The 25,302-nt window shown below is 50.3% G+C and overlaps 1 protein-coding gene across 1 annotated transcript; it reads left to right on the forward strand.

Moving 5' to 3' along the window:
• Window positions 1–2,495: 2,495 nt before the first annotated feature.
• LOC136562420 (pre-mRNA 3'-end-processing factor FIP1-like) lies at window positions 2,496–24,944 on the forward strand. The gene is made up of 16 exons (XM_066559230.1): window positions 2,496–2,629; window positions 3,413–3,452; window positions 6,325–6,409; window positions 7,520–7,626; window positions 8,311–8,369; window positions 9,416–9,526; window positions 11,780–11,910; window positions 12,596–12,720; window positions 13,680–13,785; window positions 14,793–14,991; window positions 15,842–15,868; window positions 16,405–16,462; window positions 16,902–16,957; window positions 18,027–18,231; window positions 20,132–20,290; window positions 23,632–24,944. The coding sequence occupies exons 1-16, from the start codon at window positions 2,536–2,538 to the stop codon at window positions 23,762–23,764; spliced, it is 1,695 nt and encodes a 564-aa protein (XP_066415327.1). The 5' UTR covers window positions 2,496–2,535; the 3' UTR covers window positions 23,765–24,944.
• The last annotated feature ends 358 nt before the right edge of the window (window positions 24,945–25,302 follow it).

The raw sequence follows: 25,302 nt of genomic DNA on the forward strand, positions 1-25,302 counted from the left end.
CTTAGCTGTTCTGTGATAAATCTGGGGCTATTTCTCTTCAGCCACTTGTAGTTTGTACAAGTTCCCTGCAGACACTCATCAGTCCAGACTCAGCATCTGACACTTTGTACTGGTGAATCTCTCAATATTTCCATTACTGTGTCCTCCCAGTCCTCCAATTCTCCTTGTACTTGTGCTCCCAGTCTTCCTGGGAGAAGTGTTTGTCACAGGCTGATTCAGTCTGCAAAATTAACACAAATGAGTTTACTAAAAAGATTAGTTCCCAGATAGATGCCTGAATTTTGCTTATGAATTTTCTAAATGCCCTTTTACTTACTTAGTCCCTGACCTGCTTTAAATATTTCTACATCTGACTGAATTTTTTACATCTGACTGAATCAGTAATTTCCTTGTTGTGGTTTATCTGGGAGATGGGATCTACCTGGCTTGGTTGATTTACATCTGGTTATTTTATAAACATGCAAACAGCAGATTTGGGTCTGGGCTAACCTGTTGAATTCTACATTTTCCCTAATCGCTGAATATGTTTAGGTAATGATCCTTTCAATACATTCACATTTTATTTCACATTCTTTATGTAAACCTTATTATCTATAGTAGCCTTTCTTGAGCAGAAAATTAAAATTTCTGCAGGAAATAGGTTTGTATATTTGTATTCAGTGATAAACATAACCTGAGATTTTGGCTAGAAAAGAAACACTTCTTCACAACAGTGCTGGTCCCATGGGATAGGTAATAAAATTGGAAAGAGGAATTACAGTAGCTCTCAGACTAATAAGAATTTAAAATTAAAAGGCAAATATTAATGAAAAGGTGATGACTGATCTGTATTTACTGTAAATTATACGGTGTGCAAGCCTGGAGGGGTAACTGAAAACTACTGGTTCTCCAGAGAGTTTCTACAACAATCTCCTTGGACATTTCTGACAGTGAAGTGTCTGAACACAGCAGCAAAAGGAATTCTGGGTTTTGTTGTAAATGGAAAAGAGTGGAAAATGGAAAGGCACTGCTGAGGCCTGTTGGTGAGCAGCACTTTCCCACCTCTATACAGGTAACCTGGCTCCACTGGTATAACCAGAGGTCTCATCAGTGTAACCAGGGATCTCATTGGTATAACCAGGGGTCTCATTGGTATAACCAGGGGTTTCACTGGTATAATCAGGGATCTCTCATCGATATAACCAGGGATCTCATTGGTATAATCAGGGATCTCACTGGTATAATCAGGGATCTCATTGGTATAACCAGGGGTCTCATTGGTATAACCAGGGGTTTCACTGGTATAATCAGGGATCTCTCATCGATATAACCAGGGATCTCATTGGTATAATCAGGGATCTCACTGGTATAATCAGGGATCTCATTGGTATAACCAGGGGTCTCACTGGTATAACCAGGGGTCTCACTGGTATAACCTGGCTCCATTGGTATAACCAGGGGTCTCAACCCCCGGTGATTTTTGGATGTCCAGTTCCTACGGTGAGTATGCATTCAGCGTTCCCAGTGTAGGGTCCAGCAAGGCACAAGGAGCAGGAACGCACCTCAGCCCCACCGGAACCGCAGGGCAGAGAGTGGGAACGCTTTAATCCGGGATTTTTCTGGAACGGTGTAGTGCATGGTAAAGGTAACTTGCTTCAGGATTCTCTATAGGTTTTGTGAGAATTAGTGCTGAAAATCAGCTTGCTCTAAGTTTCCCTGTGATACTGAGGGAGGTAGGGGCTCTGGTGATGCTCAGACAGGAGCTCCCAGGTGGAGCTGCAGAAAGAGCGTCAGGCGCTGCATCTCCAGGCCCTGAAGTTCAGCATTCACCGAGGAGCTGCACGGCCGGACCTGGGAGGTGCAAACCCCACCCAGACAGACCCGAGTGTGTCCCCAGCCGTTCGGGAGCAGCGCTGCGCAGACAGCCGCGACACGGAGCGGCATTCTGTGCTTCCCGGTGCCTCCTCGGCAATCCTGCGGGACTCCTCACGTCCTTCCCGGGCAGCTCCGAGCGGGAGGCTCCACAGCGGCCGTTCGGGCTCTGCGTTCCTTTCCGCGCCGCCCCGGGCCGAGGGCGGAGAGCCCTAAATCCCCCTCAGCGGAGCGCTCTGCGAGCGGGTCCGCGGGCAGGGCCGCGCTCCCCCATCGCGCATGCGCGCGCAGGGTTGGCGGGGCGGGCTTGGCGGGCGAGCGGCGCCGGGGCCCGGCGGGGCTCTGAGGGCGGCGGTAGGGCCCGGCGGGGCCGGCGGCGCGGCTCCGTGCGGCCGGCGGCACTAGGGCCCTGCGGGGCGCTCGGGCGGCTCTAGGGCCCGGCGGAGCACCGCGGGCGGCTCTAGGGCCCGGCGGCGCGGGGCGGGCGGCTCAGGGGCCCTGCGCGCCCACGCCGGGGGTCTCGCCCCCCCCCCCCTCCCGCCATAGAAGCAGCAATGGCGGCGCCGTAGCGCGGCCGCCGAACCCCCGCCCGAGCGCCGCGCCCGGGCCCGGCGGGAGCCGAGCGGGGCCGCCGCTCCTCCTCCTCCTCCTCCCGCCGCCGCTCCCCGCAGCCCCGCGGCCGCCATGGCCACCGAGCTGGAGCCGCCGGCCGCCGGCGCCGTGTCGGGCACGGCGCCGCTGGAGGCGGAGGAGGACGAGGAGCACTGGCTGTACGGGGGTAGGTACCGCCGGCCGCGGGGGCAGCGCGGGGCCCGGCCGGCAGCGGGCCCGGCCCCGCCTCAGGGCCGCCCCCGGCTGCGGGGCCGTGCGGGACCGGGGGCGGCCCCGCGGGAGGGAGGGACGGGCATCTCTCCCTGGGCCCCCTCAGAGGGAGCGGCCTCTGCCCCCGGGCCCGGAGAGGGACCCGCGTCCGCCCCCCGGCCTCCCCTCAGGAGCGCTTGAGAGGCTCTTGTGGGCGGGTGGCGGCGTGTTATTGTCCTTTTATCAATAACACTGGTGCAGGGAGGTTAACGAGATGCTTTGTTAAGAGTTTGAGTTCGCTAATCACCCAAACCTTGTAAACCCCTGGGCTAACGGGGCTGGGATGTGGCCGCTATAAACCACAGGACTTTAGTGAAACGTCTTTGTCCTCCCCATAGGCTTTCCACATGAATGCTTTTATGTTTGTTCTCCCCTGGCACGTTAAAATTTTATATATAAAGACCTTGATAGGTGACTTCAGTTCCTGTCTCATAGTTGTCTCTGTTCTCTGAGACTTAGGATCTACATTTTGAATTTGGTTTGGTGAGAGACATCACCTCTGCAGATGGATGGTGTTTGTTGGGTTGGGTTGATTTTTAGTTGTTCCATTTCTAGTTGAACTTTTTTGAAAAGAGAGCGTTGGGGTTACAGTGCCTTGGCAGCGCTGGGTATTTCTGTACCTGTGATGCCTTTTGTGCTTGAATTTAGCTTTTTTCCTTTCACTTGAATGATTCCTTTGTTCTTACTGTTGTTTTTGCAGATGACACCACTGGTAAGCAAGAAGATGGACCAATTTCTGGGTGAGTCCTGAGGCTGTTTATTCACTGTAACAATACATGGTGTAGAGGTTGAGCCTCGTTGAGCAGAGCTTGGTGAGTGCTTTGGAGCAGTGCTGTTGCCAGGAACAGCAGCCTGTCCTTTCCCCATCCCATGGGATCATCCCCAGCTGCCCCCATGGGGGTGGCAGGCATTTATGGATGTGGAAGCTGAACTGGATGAGTGGACTGGTTGGATTTAGAGCTAACTTTTAGGCCTTTTGTTTCTCTCAGCAATTAGTTTCAAAACAGATCACTTTTCCAGTTTAATTCCCTCGGGAAAATGATGCCCTGAAGATTGGTTTTGTGGTAGCCTGGCCTTGCTAAAACTGGCCTGTGCTTTAGTCTGGGAAAGGTCAAAACCTTCAGCTTGGGTTAAAATCTTGAGCTGCTCAAAGCAGCACATTCTGTGAGATCTGTCAAGTGGTGTGGGTAAGACTTGGAGATAAAACCAGTCCTCAGTTTGGCTTTCTGTGTGTGGAAGGGACTATGTGTCCTGGGTTATATTCCCTCTCCATTTGTAGCTGTGTGTTTTGCACCAGCAGAGCTTGGTCTCAGCACAGGATTACCTGTTTGCCATTTTAAATGTAACATTTTTCAGAAGGCTTGGTTTTCACTGGGCTTGTGTGTGTTCAGCCCCTTCCAAAGTTCAGTTGAGGGTTTATTGTCATTGTAGGTTCAGTGTCTGGAATGTTGAGGTTGTTACAGATACTGTCCTACTTCTGTGCTTAAAGAATATGAAAGCTTGTTCAAATGAGCAAGTGGTGAAAGACAAGGTAAATTGTTACCTAAAAACATCAAATGAGCTTTGTGAGGAGGAACAACTTTTAGACAGAAATTTACAGATGCTTTACATAAATCTGCTGTTCCTTGTCACGTTCATCTGAATGTAATTTTATTTTACAAGCAGGACTAAAAATCTGAATTTCTAGCAACTATCTTTAATAACTGCAAAATGTAGGGAGAAGGAATATTAGTGGCCATGCTGGCTGTCCTTTTTTCCCCCTCCTTTTACTTTTTGCCCCCATATTTCTTTGTTGCACAATGAGAATCTACCTAAATGAAGTGCTGTGGGATGTTTTAAGAAAAATGACTCTTTGTTAGCTCTGCTGTCAGCAGCTGCAGCTCCAGGGATGCACTGCTGGCTTGTCTGGAGTGTTTGTCCCAGCCAGGGAGCAGAAACCTGCAGAGTTTGGGATGCAGCATCACTGACATCCCCGAGCCTAAGGGATGTGTTGGAGGCCAGCAGGATGCTGTGCTGCCAGCAGTGCCCAGGACTATGTTGGTATTCTGGGTAGGTGAAATCTCTGCCACGTTTTTCTGTGCCCAGACAATGCTGGGGACCTGTCAGCTGCTTCATTCCTGGGAAGCAGAGAGGTTGGGGAAAGGCTCCTGCTTCCCAAGTGTCTCTCTGAACTCCAGTTCATACATTTTAATGCACACCCACAGATGCTTCATGTGACTTGAAGCTGAAGGTAACACCTGTCACTCTTCCTGAACACAGAATCTCAGAGTTTTAAGGAGATTCAGGCTGGAGGTCAATGCTGAGTTCCTTGGCTTGGGCAAAAGTTCTTGAATCCAACAGAGATTTTCTGCAGTGGTCCCTGCTTTGGTCCTCATGTCACAGCCTGTGTCTGCAGCATGGAAATACCTGGAGGCTGATTTTCCCTCTGACATCTTGGCTGCCTTTTGTACCTGACAGTGTGTGCAGGTGTCACATCAGGAACTTGGCACCCCAGGCACCTGTGCTTGGTCAGCTGCCCAACCCTCAGCCCTCTTTGATCTTGGCCTGATGAATTTCTTTGTGTATGGGACTTTCCCAAAATGAGGCTTCAGTTATGCTCAGATTGTTTGTTCTTTGTTTTACACTCAGTAACAGTTGAGTTGTATTATTTTGCCTTTCTTGTGTGGTGTCTGGTGTCACTCTGAAGTGGCTTTAATGTGAGCAGTGTTTGGATTCTGTGAGATGTTGCCTGTTCATTTTTGAAAACAATCCTATGGATGTTTCTTGTCTGACGTGGGATTTTAAATCAATAGCAACAGCTCCACAAAGCACTGGTGGAGAATTGGGTTTCTTTGGCTTGGGCTGTTCTGATTGTCTCTCTTGAAAAAAACTCAGAATTATTTTGAAGTTCTACTAAGCTTCACCTGTGACATTAGAGACAGATGAGCTCTCTGTATTTCAGTTCTGTAAAACTTGGCACACTCTTTTCTTGTATGTGTACATCAGTTCCACTTTTTTGCTTGGCCAGTGCAATAAACAATGTTAACATTTGTACAAACTCTTAAACTGGAGTTAAATCCAAACCTGACCATTGTTTCATCAGGTCTAATTTGAATTGAGTGAGAAGAACAGGTACATAATTTTTCCCATAACTTTTCCTTTTGGGATTTTAACTACTTACTGTAAACTATTTGTAGAAACACTAAAATCATTCTTTCATTAATTTCTCTGGGACAGATGCCTTTGCTGTTGACTAAATGCATGTGTAATTATTAGCATCCTTAAGGAGGAGGTGAAATGTTGCTTATTATGATCTTACTCTTATCAGTTGTGGTTGTGCCAAATCCAAGCTGAGCCAGCTGCCACTGAGCTGTTGAGTGCTGTCAGTGCTCTCTGGATGTGTGAAACTGATTCTTCCCAGCAAAAGCAAAGCCAAGCCAGGAGGATGGATTTTTTTTTTTGGTCAGGTAGTTGAGCAAATGCCAGCAGAACAAACACACAAGAAGAATAAAGCACTGAGTGAAAGTCACCTGGGCAAAGGCTTTAAAACTCATTGTAGTGACTCTCTAGGCTAGGCTTGTCCACTTTTTCTTCTGTGTCATGGTCTCTTTGTTTTGTCTGTCCCCCCTGCAGACACACAGAGTCTGCTCACCCTCTGCAGGATGCTCCCCAGGAGAGCCGGCCCGGCAACAGCGAGGACAGAGAGATGGCCCAGCACGTACGTGTCCACTGCCCACGGTGCCTGGGGGTGTCTGGGCTTCTCAGCACTCCTGAGGGGCCAAGCAGGGAGTGTAAAGATCCTCCCTGCTATCTGCAGTGTTGGGATGTACTGCCAGCCGTTCCCAAAGCTAGGTCCACAAGCAGCCCTGTCTTGTCATCCTGCCTCGAGTGGTGGGGAGGGAACCCTGCTGCAGGCTCTGCTCATACCCCCTCAGGGGGCAGATCAGGGTCTGTGATACTGCAGTCTGGTAGGAAAAGCAGAACACAATGTGTTCCAGCTCAGTATTCAGTGTGACTTCTCAAGGACCTGTAAAATCTGGGAAACACTGGGATAGAAAGCCCAAGATGCTGAAAATCAGTTTTGGTTCAGGCTCAGACCTTTGAGAAGGCAATCTGGTGGCTCAGTGCTGAAAGAGGAGGAGGAGGGTTGCTTCTCCCCACCCTCCTCTCCTGGACTCTTTGATGAGTTTTTCTGCCACATCAAGAGGGTTCATTCAGGGTTCTGACAGACCCACGTGCTGTGGAAAAGGAGGGAGGGTGAGGGATGCCTTCCTCATGTGGGGTGAGGTGCTAATTCAGCTCGTGCTGAATTCTCACAAAACTGCACTTGCTGGATATCTGGAAGATTTCTTTTTCTATTCCCTTATTTTTGTGCCCAGCACTGGGGTTGCACTGGAGTCAAATCTCTAAAGTGAAGTGACTTGGGGGCTGATTGTGCTAAATCAGCCAAACCAAACTCCTCAGCAGCTCCCTACCACAGAAGTTGTGGTGAGAGAATATTTGCCTTGAGGTTCTTAGGTGAAACCTGGTGAATGTATTTGTGGTTGTGTACTTTGACCATAGCCCTCGTGAAGGAGGTGTGCCTGAAAAGCCCCAACTCTCAAAAAGAACAGAGGGACATGGTGAAATTCTTAGAACTGAGCTAAATGTTCCCCAGGTTCACAAACATCACTCCAAATTTCATGTAGGGCCAAATCTTCAAAGGACAGGGGAGTTTCTCTGTGGGCATTGTTGGAGGCTGCTCAGGAAGCCTCCCAAGATTTGGCTGTGCTGGAGAACTCTCAGGTTGTGTGTATTGATGAGCTGCTGTGTGACTGTGCTGTTGCAGGCCCTTCCCAGTGGTGAGGATGATGAGGATGACAGTGACAGTGACAGCGATGACGATGATGTGAAGGTCACAATTGGCAACATCAAAACGGGAGCGCCGTCCTACATGTGGGTACTGCTGTGGGTGGGCATTTGGGGCTCAGGGATCCAGCATGAGGGCATGGAAAGGGATGGGCTGAGAGCTGCTCTGCCTCCTGGGAGCAGTGGCCACAACACTTCTGCAATTGCCTGTTGGAGAATCCATCTGTAAAATGGGAATGAGAATCTGTGGGGCTGCTGCTGGGAAATTAATTTACTAATTCCTGGGCTCCCTGGGGCAGAATCAAAGGTGGGAAGTTCAGTTTAACTCATCTGTGAAAACTTCCAGAAGCAAAATCTGTACTGCTAAAAATTTGCATAAGCTGTGAATTTACTAATTTCCAGCTGTCTTGATTTTTTTGTGGCTCAGAAATGGCAAGGCTGGATTTGAGAAGCAGGAAATTATACTTTCTACAACTCTGCCTAATGTGCATTGAATAAAAGTAATGAGAGAGCCTTTTGCTTGCTGCTAGCAGCCTTCCTCTTTCACAAGTGACTTACCTGTGCTTTGCTGCATATTCTAATTTTCCACTTTATGGATAATTTCCTTCTCTTGTTGTAGAGGTGGTTTCACTCTGATGGATGACTCTGAATAGCAAACCCAGGTGAACTGAAGCATCTCCTGAAGGGTGTCAGGGCTTGAATATATTTTGTATGAGAATCTTTAGCCAAGTAATTTGTTCAAATGCCAATGTAGTGATTCTTTTCCAATAGGGGAACTCCTATGAATCTAAACTTAAAAACGGGTAGAGGCTATGGAGCATCAGCTTCAGGTACTGCTGTTATTTTTATCCTTCACTTTTCCAGTATTTCACTGACAGCTGCAGCAGCTGCAAATTTTGCTCTGTTTAAAAGAATATAGAATTAGTGTAAACCAGCAATAGGAAGTGCATTTCCTAAAAATCAGTGTTCCCAGCATAGTGTGAGGGGGCAGGAGGCAATGGAGTGATTTAATTACCCATCACTGAGCAAGGTGACTATAATTCTATTTAAATTAGGAAAAAATGTATTGATACTTTTATAGTAAAACCCCAGAATATTTCTAAAATATATTGTTGCACTGGGGCTGAGCATTGCAGCCCTGGAGAAGGACTGGAACTCAGTGTCCTGAGCTACTTGCAGTGTGAGATGCTAAAAGAAACAAAACTCTGGCTTTGAGTAGCAGCTGTGCTTATTTGGCTGCTGAAATTTTCCACACCAGTTTAGTTTAGTTTCCACCACCAATTCAGTTTAGTTTCTCCTGTAAATTGAGTCTGGGATTCTGTCCTTCCACATATGTGAGACTGTCTTTTCATGGGCTTCATCTACTGCCTTCCACTAATTGCTTTATCCAAATGAATTCTCTTCTGATTGAGAAAATAAGAAACAAATTCTCCTTGTAGGTTTTGTACCTGAAAGATTTTTGCAAACTCCTGCAAAAGAGTCTGCAAAAGAGTGATCCTGAAAAAGGCTCTTGTTATGAGAAAATGTGTCTGTCTTGGGAGGGGAAAATAGGTACTTTGTCTGGGGAGAAAAATAATTTCATTTTATTTTCATTTGGGGTAAATTTCATGCATGTCCTAATGATTTACTCTGTCTGTAGTACCAATCTGGGTTGAATTTGCTTCTCTGCTGTTCAGCTGCAGGTGCTGCACACCCTGTTTGTTTATGGAGTGACTGGAGTCCTTTTTATTAAAAAGCTGATTGTGGTTACCTGCGTGCTGTAAACCCGGTGATTAATTCACTGCAGTGCTTTGTTTTTGCTGCAATAATTTGCTGAGCAAATGAGTGGATTAAAGGCATTGCATTAAAAGTTGTAACAGTCCCTCTCTCCCCAAAGCCAAGTTGCAGCCCAAAGGTATTGACTTGGATGCCGCAGGGAATATAAATGGATTGCCTGTGATAGAAGTGGATTTGGATTCATTTGAAGACAAACCGTGGAGGAAACCAGGTGAGGCCTCACAGTTCCTTGTGGTAAATATTTTCTGCAGTTCTAGTTGTGTCTCTTGATTTCCACATGTAATTTCTGTCCATTTATTGTTGCCAGGGAACAGGGAAGCTGGAACAATGTGTGTTGCTCAGTCTCTGCTGCCTGGCTAGACAGTCAATGGCATTTACCGATTGAACAAGCCATGGTCTATGTTAAATTGGGTTGCATTTATTCTAGTAATTGAACTTCCCTAAAGGGAACAGCTATTTTTTTAATGGTCTATTTTATTAATTCCCTGCTTCCTGAGAACATTGCACTGATACCAATCCAATAATGTTTGGCCTTAAAGGCAGCTGAGCGGGGTCAGGATTTGGCTGTTGATATTTGTTTTCCTTTTCCTGTGCAGGAGCTTGTTCTGTGTCCCCAGGCCAAGCCCAGAGTTGTCCCTATGGTCCCTCCTCATTTGGGGCTGCCCACACTTATTTGTATGAGGGAGAGTTCTCCTCTTACAGCTGTAGGATGCTACAAATCAGCTGCTGTTTTTCTTCTGATACAGAAGTAATTGAAGGAACTAGACATCCAGATTTTTGCTGTGCTACTCTCATAAAATGTGCTCTGATGAAACGTCAACTGAAACAAAAAGTCCACTTGCCTTTTCTCAGCTATCATTATTCTCCCTGCCAGCCCCTGTATTTTATTTATCTTTCAGCAATATTGCTGTGCTGAGTAAGTAGAGCTTTCCTGAGGTTGCCTGTGGTGTGCTCTGGGTACCTCCTGCCCACATGAAGGGCACTCCAGTGCTGAAAGCTCCATGGGCATGTCCAGCTATCAAACCAGCACTGAAACACCCTGCAGATAGTGCAGGCAGAATGGAACAGAAGCTTTTCTTCTGCAGGGATTTCTCCTTGATTGCCAAGTGAGACAGAGGGGAATGGGAAGAAAATGAGTTAGAAAGAATGCAGTGAAGTTCAAAGATAAAGCGTGGACATGGTTGTGGCCATGCTGACATCCCTGGAGCAGAGTAGAGCCAGCTGGCCCTAAAACAGTGTTGGAATGCAATAGAGGGAAGATTTCTGCAGAGCTGTGTGGTCTGTAAGTTTATTTTAGATAGCAAGTAGCTCATTACTCAACAGCCTTTCAAGTTTATATCCTTTACAGTTAATTGTTCAGCAGCTTGGTATGTCTTTGAGTGAGGGAGTGGAAGGAGAAATCCTGTGTGGAAGAACTGATAGAGGTCTGAAATAGAAGCTGATAAAATCGACAAGTAAATGTTGTGTTGCTGAGTCGGTGTGGATGCAGTTTGCATGTTTGGGTGGTACAGCAGGAAGAGTGGCCAGCCCAGGAGATAAGCCTCACTGCTTAGACCTCACACTTAAACCAAGCTCAGCTTGGGCAGAGTTTTGCCTTGCTCTTGTAGCAGCTCTTTGTTTTGGGGTTGGTCTGTGTAGGAATATCTTTACATGGGGGATGTTTGAGGGACACCTCAGCAGGGCAGGAGGTGCTTTGTAGTGCTGGGAGGTGGGAGGGGTGCTCCTGTAATTCCTGCAGCTGGGGTTGCCCCTCTGCATCTCTGGTTTCTTGGCAAGCAGTTTGTGGTCACCTCTGTTATTCAGAAGTGCTCGTGCTGAATTAGCACATTGCACAGGAGGCTGGCAGTGGGAGATAACACTCTGGGATGGCTAATTAGGGTTGTGACTGAGCTGTAATTACTTGTGTAGTCTGGGATGCATCAATAAAAACCTTCCACTTTAGCTGCCTTTCACGAAATGGGTGAGCCCCAGAATCTCCTCTCAAAACAGCAAAGGCAGTGATGGTCAGGAGGGGAATGTGTGGGCTTAGTTCTGCCAGCAAAAAGGTTCTGTGGCTCCACCCCATTTTTGTGGTGGGGGCTGGAACTGTCACTCCTGTGCTGTGCCCAGCACTCAGCTCATATGGACAATTGGAAGAAATCAGCCTGAAAAAATCAGGCTGGTGAATAAGTGATTGCAGGGAGCTCCTCCCAATGGCCTGTGGAGCTGTCCTGTGTGTCCCAGGGGCTCCCACTGCTGCTCAGGCCATGTTCCCCTCCCACCCATCAATAAAAACCTTCCACTTGAGCTGCCTTTCACCCAAGGTGCAACCTCTGGGGCACCCACAGCTTTCTGACAAGGAAAGGCACAAGCTGGGCTCTCTGCAGTACTTTTGTTGCCTTAACCCTTTATATAAGCAGTTAAAGGACAGCTTGAGAGTGCAAGTGTGCTGAACCTCTGTGCTAACTCCTGCTCCCTCTGCCAGGTGCTGATCTTTCTGATTACTTTAATTATGGATTCAATGAAGAAACATGGAAAGCTTATTGTGAAAAGCAGCGGCGGCTTCAGCTGGGGCTGGACCCTGCTCCTCCCATCAGCACTGAGAACAAGATCACGGTGGGTGACCTGTGACTCCTGCTCCTGGCTCCAGGAAAACTGGGATTGTGTTTGTAGTCACAGAGATGAGGGTGTAAGAGCAGGAAATACTTGGGTTCTGAACTGTGCTTTCAAAAAGGAGAAATGCAAAAATGAATCTTTAAATCTCTGTTGAAAATATTTTCTGTGAGGAAGGAATAGTTCCATCAACGTGGCAAGTTTGAACCACTACAGCAGCAAGACTGGAGTGAATTTCCAGTTGGCTTGGAAAACCCTCTGGATGAGGGAAGTGCAGGGAGGGGAGCTGAGCCCCCAGGGTTGTTTTGCTTACTGCTGGAGCCTGCTGCAGTGGTGTGGCTGCCTTTTGTGTTTGCAGACTGCCTTGGCCATCAACCTTGCAGGAGTCCATGGTGGCCATCAGAACTTCAGCTAAATTGTCAGTACAAGTATTGCTCATTCCAGTTTTAACTTAGGGACTCCATGGAAAATGATATGAGTTTAATAGAGTCATAACAGAGCTTCTGGTGGGAGACAGTGGACAGCAGGCTGAGGCTGGAATGGCCATTGACTGACACAAATGGCTGTGCCTTGACTGAAGAATAGGTTGCTGTGATTGTTCCTTTTCTTTTGCTGAGGGTTAATCTCTGGTGCTCCATTCAGTTGAAAGAAGGGCACAGCACCATGTGTTATTTATTTCCTTCCATAGGTTCAGCAGGGAAGAACAGGAAATGCTGAAAAAGAAGTGGAAAGCAACATCATCAAAACAGAGTTCAAAACAGACTTCTTGGCTCTGGTGGGAGGACGAATGAAGGCTGGGCCTCCTCCCAACAGGTAAGAGAGGAGCATGTGTTTCATGGGGGCACCTAAGAACCACCTGGGCCACATCTGAGTCTCCTCAAGCCTCAAAGAGAAGCTTTTAAGCTTGGCAAGAAGCTGCTGTGGTCACTCATTCAGTGTCACCTCCAGCAGTGCAACCCCTGCCATCCATTCCCCCCTCCTTGGCGCAGGGAGGGAATCCTGGATCCCAGGACACATCTCTGGGAGTGGAAGGAGCCAGGCAAACACCTCAGCTTTGAGAGCTCACACTGCTGACATTGCTTGTGCTTGCTTGGCTTATTCCTCCTCCCACGATGTTAATCTTTGCCTCCTCAAGTGGAAGTGGATTACGAGTTTGGCAGAGGATAAGAGGAGCTGTTGGTTCCTGAGCCTGTGTGCGACGCTGCTGGATGTGTGGTAAAACAACTGAGTCATTCTGAGGGGCAGCCTCTGCTGGGGAAACCACTTGGCCCTTAGGAGATCGATGGGGTTTTATCAAAAGCTTCAGAAGAACACACCAGATGAGCCAGAGCTTTGGGCTCAGGATGTTTCTGTTGCTTCATTCACAAAACAGCTTTTGCACACCTGCCTTGCAGAAAGCAGCCCTGCATCCCAGCATTACTGCTTGTTTGGGAACCAGCTCTGTGCTTCAGGGATGAGCATTAAAGCGCTGCTCAGTCTGTTGGATTTGAGCATTTTGGGAGCATTTCTGTCCCGGTGTGTAATCCCTGTTTTTACACCTCTTTGTGGTGGTTCTTTGGATAACATTTCTGGGTGCTCAGAGAGCCCAAACCCACCCCTGCTCAGAGGGAAACTGTTCAGGAATGCAAACAGGCTTCTCCTTGGCTTCTCATCCCCATTTGAGAGATGTTTCCCTGGTGGGAAAGAAAGCATGAAAGAAATCTGCTGACAGCAGGGCAAATTGCTCCTTGTGGTGCTTCTGAGCCTAAAAAGGTGCCTGTGCTTTGTCCCAGGAAGCTGGGTGGGACCATTGATGTCATCGGGGGCCAGGCGGGCACAATCCGCAGGGTGGAAGGGAGGCGCCGGGATAAGCACGCCTCGGAGGAAAACCCCATCCAGGTAAAACCCTGCAAGCCTCGACAAATTGCTGATTGTATTGCACTGTGCTGAGCCCTGGGCAAATGTCTGTGTGCTCCTGACCTCCCAGTTCATACCTGCAGAGCAGCAGCTACTGCATTGGCCCTGTTGAGGTGTGTGCATGGATCATTCCCTTCTGCAGGCTCAGTTAATTTCTGGGTTAAAAGCTTGGTCTTGCTAGGAGCCAGATTTGTCCTTTAAAGACCAGTCTTCCCTTTGGAATGGTAAGGCCTGAGTTCTTTCATCATCAGTCCTCCCAAAGTATTCCTAGGAGTGTGTAGCTGGGAATATCTTCTGTGGATTAGTCCCTTCCCTTCCACTGTGGGGTTGGAATCTTCAAATCTGCAGTGAAGGGTTTGTACCTGGGGCTGGTGTTTCTCTGTACTTTAAAGTAACATTTAGTCTCAAATCAGTTGGTGCAGCCCACACCTCAGACTGAGCCTGGGCCTGTGTTACTGGATCTTGTCTCTTCTAAGAAATGAATGCCTGGGTTTAAAGCTGATCCCAGTCCTGGCTTGCCTGCCCAGTGTGTGACCATAGTGTTCTGGTTGGTTCCTAGGCAGGAAGCTGCAGGGTCTGAGGAGCATCTGCCAAATCCCCTTCTCTTAACCACCTTGCCCCCCTGCCAACTCTGCTACCTTGCCAGAAAAACCTAAACATGGAATCTTTCCCTTCCTAGGCCAAATTCCTTGAGTTTTTCTCTATGGTTTTGTGGTTCATTTATTTTTTTAGTAGTCAGTTTTCCAGATTTTGCCCACAAGAAGAGTTTGCCTAAGAGACAGAATTTGCTGGGAAAGGGTTTTTTGTTGTTCCTCCCCCTCACAAGCACTGCCAGCTACACTTCAGGTCCCTGTGGTGCCTCTCTGCATTTTGGTCACTCTTCAGGCACAGCCACAGTCCTGTTGTGGTGATGCTGCCAGCACTGTGAGGGCCCTGCTGCAGGAGCAGAGGGATTAAAACACTCTCTTCTCATTCCTGTGCCCCCCAAGGTGCTGGGAGACCATGGCAGTAAGCCCCAGCCCCCCCAGCAGCCCCAGCAGCCCTCCCAGCCCCAGCAGCCTCCTCAGCAGCAGCCGTTTGCTCCACCAGCAGGGCCTCCGCCTCCCCCGCTGGCCGGGCCTCCTCCTCCACACTTCCTGCACCCTCCTCCTCCAGTGACTTCTGTTCCACCTCCCCTGCATCCTCCAGGTATGTGGTCACTCCATGGAACCCGAGTTGGGATGTCCCAGGCTTGCAGCAAATCAGAGCTCTCATGGTTCAGTGCCATGGGATGGGTGAGCACTCAGGGAACAGATCCTGACCCCTGGCCAGCCTTTGTTTAGTCTCCATCAGCCTATTCAATATTTGCCCTGAATACTTACAAATGGCAGCTGGTCCTTGAAGGAAAACCTCTGGGCTTTGTTTCCCTGAGGGAACCTTCCAATGCTACTGATCCATTTGCTTTATAGATAAATGTCAAGAAGCAGGTTCCTGTTTCTCTGGAGGAAGATGAGAACTTTTGCTTCTGGCTTAAATACACCAGGCTGAAATGAGGGGCCACACTCTGGGCTTCTCCTGCTCCTGGAGCAGCACCAGGAGCACTCCATGCAGGGACTCCTGCCTGAGGAGGATTTGCTGCAGCACTCAAGGGCTCTTTTCCCCAGTAGTTTTTCCATGGTAGCTTTTCCTGCTGCCTTAGATTAAAATGCTTGACAAAATCAAGTTGGACACACTGGAGTGGAACCTGCAGCAGGTTCTCCTCTCCAGCTCTTTCAGTTGTTCTGAAGACCAAATCAATTGTTCATGTGTTCACACTCAGAAAAGGAGTTCCCCAGCAACATTTTAAATTGTAAAGAGATTATTTGGGAAAATGATATCTTTTATAGGCTAATTCCTGCTTAGCAGCACCAATTTTTCTCCTGCTCTGTTTGCTCCACTATATGAGATTTATTTAAAATTGTGCTTTGAGGTTTAGTGTGAGCTACAGAGAGTCCATGCAGTACAGAGAGGCCACGCTTTCCTTGTTGTCCTCACTTGTTTTCCCTGCTTATTTCCACAGGCCTGCCACCTCCAGGTCCAATTCCAGGTAGGTGTTACCTTGTTCTTAATAACAGCAGCAGTTTTGATCACACAGGTTCAGAGCATTTGGACTAAGTAACATGAAATAGGATGGCACCAGTTTAGAGCACAGCTAATTTAAGATTAATAAACTCCAACTGAGCATTGAACCTGAGCTGCTTATCTTCTATTCTGACACAAATCTGTAGGTCAGAATAACTTGATTGTTATAGTCTGATCAGAATGGAACATGTCTACATCCCAAGGACCACTTTTCCTCCCTAGGGCTATAGGAGTTAATTGCTACTCCTTGATGAATCTTATGTTCAGTATTTAAAAGCCAAAATAGAAGGTAGTTTTTGCTTTGTTTTTCTTCCTATATCCCTACAAAACTAACAGAGCTTTAGGGTTTGAATTTGGGGAGGAGATCCTATCCTGAAAGAAAATTATTCTATTTTAAATAGAGCCTTGTTTAGGGTAAAAAGATTATTTAATGGCTTTCAACTGTGAACAGCACTTGTGAAGCTGCAAGATCTTGGTGCTGATTTAGCCTTCTGTGTCTAGGGCTGTTCCCACCACCTCTGGCACCACCACCAGCTCTCCTCATCCCAACCTTGGATGGGTAAGACCACACCTGGGTAAGATCACACCATGGGAGGGGGGGAAGAGAACAGGTCCAAAATCAGTGCTGGGGATGCATGGTCTGTCTTGAGTTGGGGTGGGGGAGAGCAGAGTCTGTCAGGAATCCTCTGTGCATTCATCTGGATTTGGCATGTTCAAGGCACAGGAAGGAGGCAGTAAAATCTAGGTAAAGCCTAGAGTAGTTCATGGCTTTCTCTGAAGGTGCTCCAGGTAGTTTGTGAGCAGTGGTGATTTCCCAGGGCAAGCAGTGGGATTATGGCAGGTTTGGAAGCTGTGGCAAAACCTGTGAGCATTTCTGATAGTGGGATTCCCATAAGAATGCTCCACAGATCTCTAGGAAAAACAGGGTGAAGCTGCAGCACAGCCAGAGCTGTGGGGGTCCCTGATGTCAGTAACTCACCCCCTTTTCTCTCCCAAAGGCAGCCAGCCAGCTACAACAACAGGCAGCCACCTCCCTTTGGCTACAACTCTGCAGGTGAGCACCGGGCAGGACACATCCCACTGCTGCTCTCTCTCTTGCCTGGCTCTTGGCAGCCCAGGCTTTTCTGAGGCTGGCACTCACCATGCCTGCTCCCGCTCCAGGCTCTTGCTGTGCCCCAGAGGGTCCCAGTCAGGAGCACAGGCTGGGTGTGCTGCTCTCAGTGCTGTGCACGTGTGGGGATGCAGTTTTGTGACCCAGTGCTGAGGCCCAGGTCGCTGTTTGGGCAGATCCCTAGCACAGAGAAGCCTCCCCAGTGCCTCAGCAGTGTGTTCTCCTGCCTGTTGGCACACACATGTGCTCACCCTCACTCATATTCTCCCTTTTCCCCAGCCTCAGGGATTTGCACAGCCATCCACAACTACTGAGCTTGGCATCTCCTTCCTGAGTTTTTGAATCTCTCCCCCATTTCACCCTTTCCCTTGCTACAGGCACCATCTCCTGTGGTTTTGCAATGGGAGAGGCAGTGCCAGGATTTCAGCAGATTCCCTTCCCTGGAGCAGCCCCAGGTCTCTCCCAGTCCTGCAGTGACCAGGAGTGGCTCCTGGCTGTGCTGAGCAGTGGGAGCACAGGCAGCCCTGCAGAGCCTCCCTGCAGGACAGGGCTGCAGGAGTGGCAGTGCCAGCCCTTCCCAAGGAGAGGAGCCTGCAGTGCTGCCAGATGTGGCACTGCTTTGGGATGTGACCTCACCAGTCCAGCTGGCCACCTCTGCCTGGGGACTGCTGGTGGCTCTGGGCTCCCCAGGTGACATCCTTCACTGGCAGCTGCTGCCCCTGGCCCTCCCAGGTGCCACCCTAGAGCAGAAGGTACCTGGTGGGAGGTGGGACCTTGTACAGGTGACAGAGCCCAGGGCTGACAGAGACTGTGCAGTGCTGCCTGTAAATGCCTCCTCAGGGAGGAGTTCCCTGTTCTTAGCAAACTGCTGGGAAGGAAGGGAAGGACAGCAGGGAGCTGGGCCGTTGTCTCCTGGGATCCAGCTCTGCTGCCAGAGGGCGTCTTTGGGAAGGGAGGGACAGAGGGGTGCTGGCCATGCTCTGGATGACAGAGGCTTCTGCTCTGGCTGCAGATTCAGGTTTCATCAGCTACCCCCCCATCTCCACGTCCCACACGCCCTGGGTGACCACGGTGGACAAGGGCACGAGCAGCTCCAGCAGCAGCCACTGGGAGTACTCGGGCTCCAGGCGGGACCGGGAGCGGGAGCGAGACCGGGAGAGGGACAGGGAGCGAGAGCGGGACCGGGACCGCACCCCCACCACCAGTGAATACAACAAGTGAGTACAGCAAGTGAGTGCTGCCCCCTCCACCAGTGAGTACAACAAGTGAGTGCTGCCCCCTCCACCAGTGAGTGCAACAAGTGAGTGCTGCCCCCACCACCAGAGAGTACAACAAGTGAGTGCAACAAGTGAGTGCTGCCCCCTCCACCAGTGAGTGCAACAAGTGAGTGCTGCCCCCTCCACCAGTGAGTACAAGAAGTGAGTACAGCAAGTGAGTGCTGCCCCCTCCACCAGTGAGTGCAACAAGTGAGTGCTGCCCCCACCACCAGTGAGTACAAGAAGTGAGTACAACAAGTGAGTGCTGCCCCCTCCACCAGTGAGTACAAGAAGTGAGTACAACAAGTGAGTGCTGCCCCCTCCACTAGTGAGTGCAACAAGTGAGTGCTGCCCCCACCACCAGAGAGTACAACAAGTGAGTGCTGCCCTCCTGTGCTCCTGGGCCACCTCAGCGTGTCTGGCCAAGGGCTGGGTATACAGGACACCAGCTGAATTCTCTGGAATGTCTGGGGAAGAGCTCCTTAGGATCAATAACTACAGCACAGACAGGGAGCTGTGCCACTGGCTGATTTCCTGTCTCTGGGTCTGGGTTTTTTTGTTTAAATCCAGCAGAACCGGTTCCTCTTGCTCTCCCACGAGGCCAGTCAATGAAATAGCCCCTCTGTGTTTACTCAGTGTTTCACAGCTCAGTGTGAAGCACTGGCTGCAGGAGCTACTGCTTCTTGTCTTCTAAATGTCACTGTCAGATCAAAGGACAAACAGCCTGCTCTGCTCTCCTGTGGGGCTGGGAGTGCCATTCCCTGGGAGTCAGCCAGGAAATGGGAGCAGGACTGGAGGGACCACCTTGGTGGGAGCTGCTGTGGCCTCAGCTGACAGCAGTGCTGGGAGCACTTGGGAAAGAGCAGGAGGCTTGGAGCCTCCCTGTGTTCATCTGAGGTGGAGGCTGGGCTGCAGACACTTCCCAAACCCATCCCCTTGGTGTTCAGTCAGCAGCAGTGTCAGTTTTCTGCAGGCTCCAGGCTCAGAAATGCCAATAATCATTCAAAACATGATCAGAATGTGCATTCCTGGCACAGGGTCCTTCCTGCTGAGGAGCTTCCCAGCCCAGGGAAGGAGCAAACAGGGCAGCTGCTCCTAGGATTTTTTTTTTTTTCCTTTACAAGCTTTTGGGCACTGTGGATGGGAGGGGGGAGGAAGAGAACAGAAGACAAACTTGCTAAAATTGGAAGAGCTCATACTCCCCCACTTCCTGGCCCATGCTGGAGCCAAGGCCTGGGCTCAGCACTCCTGAGCACATTGCTGGCATTCCTGGCTGGTGTGGAGCACCTTGGTGCAGGTCAGAGGAGGGCAAGTGGCCGTGCAGTCCTTTGGGGCACTCCCAGCTGATTGATCCTGGACATTTATTTGTCCAGCTTGTTTCCAGGAGTGTCAGAACAATGTATCTGACGTCCTTTCTCCCAAGTCCTGAGTATTGTTCCCACAGGGGCACTGTTAACCTTTTGGATTTTGGCTTTCAGAAGTTGACCAGGAGGATGTAGGGGGGAGTGTGGGATGTGTCTCAGTTTGGGGTACACCCTGCCCACTCCTGGGGACTGAATGAGGTGCTTTGAGCAGGTAGAGAAAGCTGCACTCACAGTTTGATGGTTTGAGCCTGTGGGGAAGAAGAGAGCACCTTAGCCCAAGGATGGGAGATGATCTGTGTGTGTGTGTGTGTGTGTGTGCGCTGAGGGCTCCCCGCAGCAGGGAGGCACGATGCAGGAGCGCTGTGTGTCGTGTGCGCTCCCGATGGTGCCGGTGCTTCCGGAGCAGCCCCGCTCGGTGGGAGTGCCAGGTGTTGCCGGTGAGGGCGGTCGCAGCCCTGCCCGCTGTCCCTGTGCCCACGTGTCCCTTGTCCCCCCAGTGACGACGAGCGGTACCGCTACTACAGCCGCGAGCGCAGCTACGACTTCGAGCGCGATTACCGGCGCAGCCGCGACCGCAGCCGCGAGCGAGAGGAGCGGCACCGCGAGCGCCGCCACCGCGACAAGGACGACGGCAGCAAACACAAATCCTCCCGCAGGTCAGCGAGCAGTTCCTGTTCTGGGGTGGAACGGAGCCTGGCTCATCCCAGCTCCCTCTGCCCAAGAGCCTTGGGCAGGAGGAGCCTCTGGGATGGGGAAAGGAGAGCTCAGGGTCGAGTTTGTGCTCAGCGGGCTCAGCCTCCCAGCAGAGCTCCCATCTTAATGAAAGCACACACAAAGGCCATGAGAGCAGCATCAGCTTTTGGTCCTGCTGCTCCTGTGCACCAGGGCAGAGCTCACAGAATCCAGTAGGTTGGAAAAGAGCTGTAAGATCGAGTCCAGGCTGTGACCCAACACCACTTTGGCACCCAGACCATGGCACTGAGTGCCACATGCAGCCCTTCCTTAAACATCTCCCGGGACAGTGACTCCACCACCTCCCTGGGCAGCCCATTCCAATGCCCAGCCACTCCTTCTGTGAAGAACTTCCCCCTGCCTGCACTCAGAAATTGCTTCTTGAGCAGGAGGAGCAGAGCTCCTGCCCAGAGCCTGGTAGTGAGGGGGTGATGGTCTGCACCAAGATGAAAGTTCTGGGGCAGAGCAGCAGGTCCTGAAATCACAGCTTTTCTGCAGAAAATGGATTTGCAGCAGATGATCTTGCTGGAAGAGCAGTCCCCAGCAGAGCAGCAGCCCTGCTCTCTGGGCTGAGGCAGGTGCTCTGCTCAGGTCCTGTGTCACTTCACGTCTCATTAATGACTTGTTCTTGCTCTATTTTCTTGATGTGTCAACTCCCTGCTTTTAGGGGAAATTCCTGTCAGCTCTGGAGGTAATTACCCTTATTTTGAAGCTGGTATCAGAAAAACTCCCTATGTAGTGACTGGAGGAAAAAGGCTGTTTTTGTCCTTAAGGAGATGAGTAAGTTTTCAAGGAAGGACTGATTGCTAAAGGGTTGGAAGCAAAATGATAGGAAGACAGACTAAGACCATAATAAAAACTTAATACAGAGCAAGTAGAAGCTGAGCTGGTATCAGACAAACAAGCCATTGGCTTTAGGGTTATTTCTCAGCTTCCTCTCCTCAGAATTGAAACCTTGGAGTAGATACCTCACTGTAGGAATCCCAGTCCATGGTCCCCTCCAACCCAAACCTTCTGGTATTCCCTGCTTGAGGCACGCTGAGGTTTGAGCCTGTTTGAGGCCCTGTAGATGAAAGGGTTTCATTTCCAGCTTGCTGCAAACTGAGCAGTCTGCAGGAAATCACTGACGCTGGTTTCAAAGGACAGTCCCAGTGTCCCAGCACAAAGCACTGACACATCGGCCACGAGGTGGCTGAAGGTGTTTTGTGGAGAGGCAGCAGCCTTTTATTTTTCCCTATTTTTCTTGCCTTTAATGGCTGTGAAACCATTTATTAAACCAGCCAGAAAATTGCTTGAAGCCAGGAGCTTTTCAGCCAGGTTCAGCCAGTTCAGTGTCTGCTGCTAAACTGGAATTCCAGCTGTGCTAAGAATTGGTCTGCACACCTGACACTGTCCCTGCTCATGGGGCTGTGCCTGCACTCACAGTTTATCCTGGGCTGAATTTATCTGCTTGTTCCTGTTCTCTGGGCTGTGCTTTAACTCTGCCATCTTCACACCACAGTCAGCTCCTGAGAGCTCCTGTGGTTTGAACCTGTTGGAGAAGCAGCAGAAAATCTCCTTCTGGGGGGGGCAAACCAGCGCTCTGCCTGTTCCTGCTGGGAGGCAGAGCTGGTCCTGGGGCCGTGGTGGCTGCAGGGAGCAGCTGGCAGGGCACAGGCTCAGGGCATGCACAGCCTGCTCAGGCCTCTTCTGCCTGGCATTGCTCCCACATCACAGAAGTCCTGGGTAAACATCCCCAGTTATCACCCACATCTGGAAAACTGGGGAGATAAAGGAGTTCCAAAGCAGGAAGCCAGTGAAGAGCCAGGTCAGCTGTGAGTCAGCACAAGCAGAAACAGGATCTGCCTCCCATGGGGAACCCACATTTCTCTCGCTCCACTGATCCCTTTGCTGCCTCTACCCCAGGGATTTCCCACACACCTTCAGAGGAGTGAAAGTTTCAAACACGTCTCAGGTTTAGGACTCCTCCTCCTCTCAGCCTCTGTGCTGTGCCACAAGTGCTGGAGCTCGCTCAGGAGTGGAACAACAGCAAGGTGGACAGCTGCCCGTGGACACTGCCAGGAGGGGCTGTGCAGTGGGACAGTGGCAGTGGCAGTGTGTGTGACAGTGGCAGTGTGTGACAGTGGCAGTGTGTGTGTGACAGTGGCAGTGTGTGTGACAGTGGCAGTGTGTGTGTGTGACAGTGGCAGTGTGTGTGTGACAGTGGCAGTGTGTGTGACAGTGGCAGTGTGTGTGTGTGTGACAGTGGCAGTGTGAGAGTGTGACAGTGGCAGTGTGTGTGACAGTGTCTATGGCAGTGTGTGTGTGACAATGGCAGTGTGTGTGTGACAGTGTCTATGGCAGTGTGTGTGACAGTGGCAGTGTGTGTGACAGTGGCAGTGTGTGTGACAGTGGCAGTGGCAGTGTGTGTGTGACAGTGTCTATGGCAGTGTGTGTGACAGTGGCAGTGTGACAGTGGCAGTGTGGCAGTGGCAGTGTGTGTGACAGTGTCTATGGCAGTGTGTGTGTGTGACAATGGCAGTGTGTGTGTGACAGTGTCTGTGGCAGTGTGTGTGTGACAGTGTCTATGGCAGTGTGTGTGACAGTGGCAGTGTGTGTGTGACAGTGGCAGTGTGGCAGTGGCAGTGTGTGTGACAGTGGCAGGGTGGCAGTGGCAGTGTGTGTGACAGTGGCAGTGTGTGTGACAGTGGCAGGGTGGCAGTGGCAGTGTGTGTGACAGTGGCAGTGTGTGTGACAGTGGCAGTGTGTGTGACAGTGGCAGGGTGGCAGTGGCAGTGTGTGTGACAGTGGCAGTGGCAGTGTGTGTGACAGTGTCTATGGCAGTGTGTGTGTGACAGTGGCAGTGTGTGTGACAGTGGCAGTGTGTGTGTGACAGTGTCTATGGCAGTGTGTGTGACAGTGGCAGTGTGTGTGTGTGACAATGGCAGTGTGTGTGACAGTGGCAGTGTGGCAGTGGCAGTGTGTGTGACAGTGGCAGCGTGTGTGACAGTGTCTATGGCAGCGTGTGTGACAGTGTCTATGGCAGTGTGTGTGACAGTGGCAGTGTGTGTGACAGTGGCAGTGTGTGTGACAGTGGCAGTGTGTGACAGTGGCAGTGTGGCAGTGGCAGTGTGGCAGCGCTGATGCATCCCACAAATCCCCGCTGTGCCCTCGGCAGTGCACAGGTGGCTCCCTCAGCAGAGAATCCACGCCCCTGCGCCCATGGCTGGTCCCTGCTGTGGCAGGGCTGTGTCTGATGTCCCTTTGTCCCCTGGTTCCCTCTCAGGAAGCAGCACGAGAGCGAGGAGGGCGAGAGCCACCGGCGCCACAAGCACAAAAAGAACAAGCGCAGCAAGGAGGAGAAGGAGGCCAGCGAGGACGGGGCTCAGGAGGGCGAGGAGCAGGACACCAAGGAGTGAGCCAGGCCCCTGCAGCCTCGGCAGGAACTCTCTCCTGTGGAACCAGCATGGAATTGGTGATGTTTGGTTTGGGGGGTGATTTTTTTTATTATTATTTTTTACTTTTTTCCAAGGGAAGAGGCTGACTGGGCGAGCCGTGGCACAGCCGGCAGTGCTTCAGGAGCTGAGGCTGCACGTGCCCTTAAACTTCCTTTTTTTGTTTGTTTTTGATACAAGACAATACAGCAGTACTAGTTACAAAGCACTGAGCTACTCTACTCATCCACATCCCTAGGGAGAACTTTGGTGTATCAGATCCTATGGTTTCTGATGGAAGATGGCTTCAGCTGAAACTAATGCAATTAGGTCATAGTTCTTGGTTCTTTTTGGCATCATCGTTCCTTTTTGAGGACTAGGACAGTAAGTGCAACTTGAAATTTATTGTCCAAAGAACAGCGTGACTTAGATCCAGGAGCCAGCTTAGAGTCTGGTGTCCAGTAGTGAAAAGTCTCATCCCTGAATAAATCTCTTTATAGCTACAGAAACAGCTTCTGATTTCTCCGTGGCCAGCTGGGCGTGTCAGGAGGAGCTGCAGGATCTGCTCCAGGTGGGCACAGAGGCCTGCCTGGATGTGGCAGCTTCCAGAAGCTGCTGAGGGCGTTCACACAGCGTGTGCAGAGACTCCAAAACTGGTTTTTTATCCATTGCAAAGGTAGTTCTGTCATGTCACACCCCTGTGTGGGGAATCAATGAAGATCCACAGCAAGAGCATGAATTTCTCTTTAATTCCTTTTGACTTAACTATTTTATTTCCTTTTTTTATAAGAGTTGACTGAATAACCTAGAGTACAGTAGAGAACACCAAGTCCCAGTTAGCAGTTTGCCCTCATGGGACTGGTGTTTCTATTTGGGTATCACCAACACTCCTGTCCGATGCATTCCTTTCCCTTAGATCCCAAAATAAATTTAGTCAAATTCCAAAGTTTCTTTGGATTTAGTATTGGTTGGGGAAGGGGCAACAGAAATGTTTCTGGGTGAGAAGAACAGGGGAAATAATTTTGAGGGGTTTTCATCTGTCTGGTCATTAGGTTCCTGCCCTTCTGTTCGTGTGAGTCCACAAATGTCTCATTTTCCTTTGACTTGTTATTTAAAACTGTCTGAAATATTTGTCCTAAATAATATGGTTCTGAAATGTTCTGTATTTTTTGGTATTGTAATCTTGGAAGAATTGAGTGTGCTGGGAAGTGCCCACCGTGTGCCAGGAGAGCCCTTGGGTTTGGGTTCAGCATTGTGACAGTGCAGTGATGGGTTTGTAAGTGCAGAGCCCAGGGGAGGAGGAGGAGACTGGGACTTCTGCTGGCTTTTGGTTTTCATGGAGTTCTCTTAATGTGCTTGAGCTGCTGGGAAATGTGTGTGCACCGGGCCAGGGGTAGCTGGGATCAGGCTGTTCCTGCCTCTGCAGCCTCGGTGGAGCCCAGATCCAGGAACATCTCTCACTGCCCCAGCACCCCCAGCTCCTGGCCCTGGCTGTGCAAGGAACAAGGGAATGCCCAGGGCTG

Source organism: Molothrus aeneus, chromosome 14, assembly GCF_037042795.1.
Source record: "Molothrus aeneus isolate 106 chromosome 14, BPBGC_Maene_1.0, whole genome shotgun sequence".
In the NCBI taxonomy this organism is placed as follows: Eukaryota; Metazoa; Chordata; class Aves; order Passeriformes; family Icteridae; genus Molothrus; species Molothrus aeneus.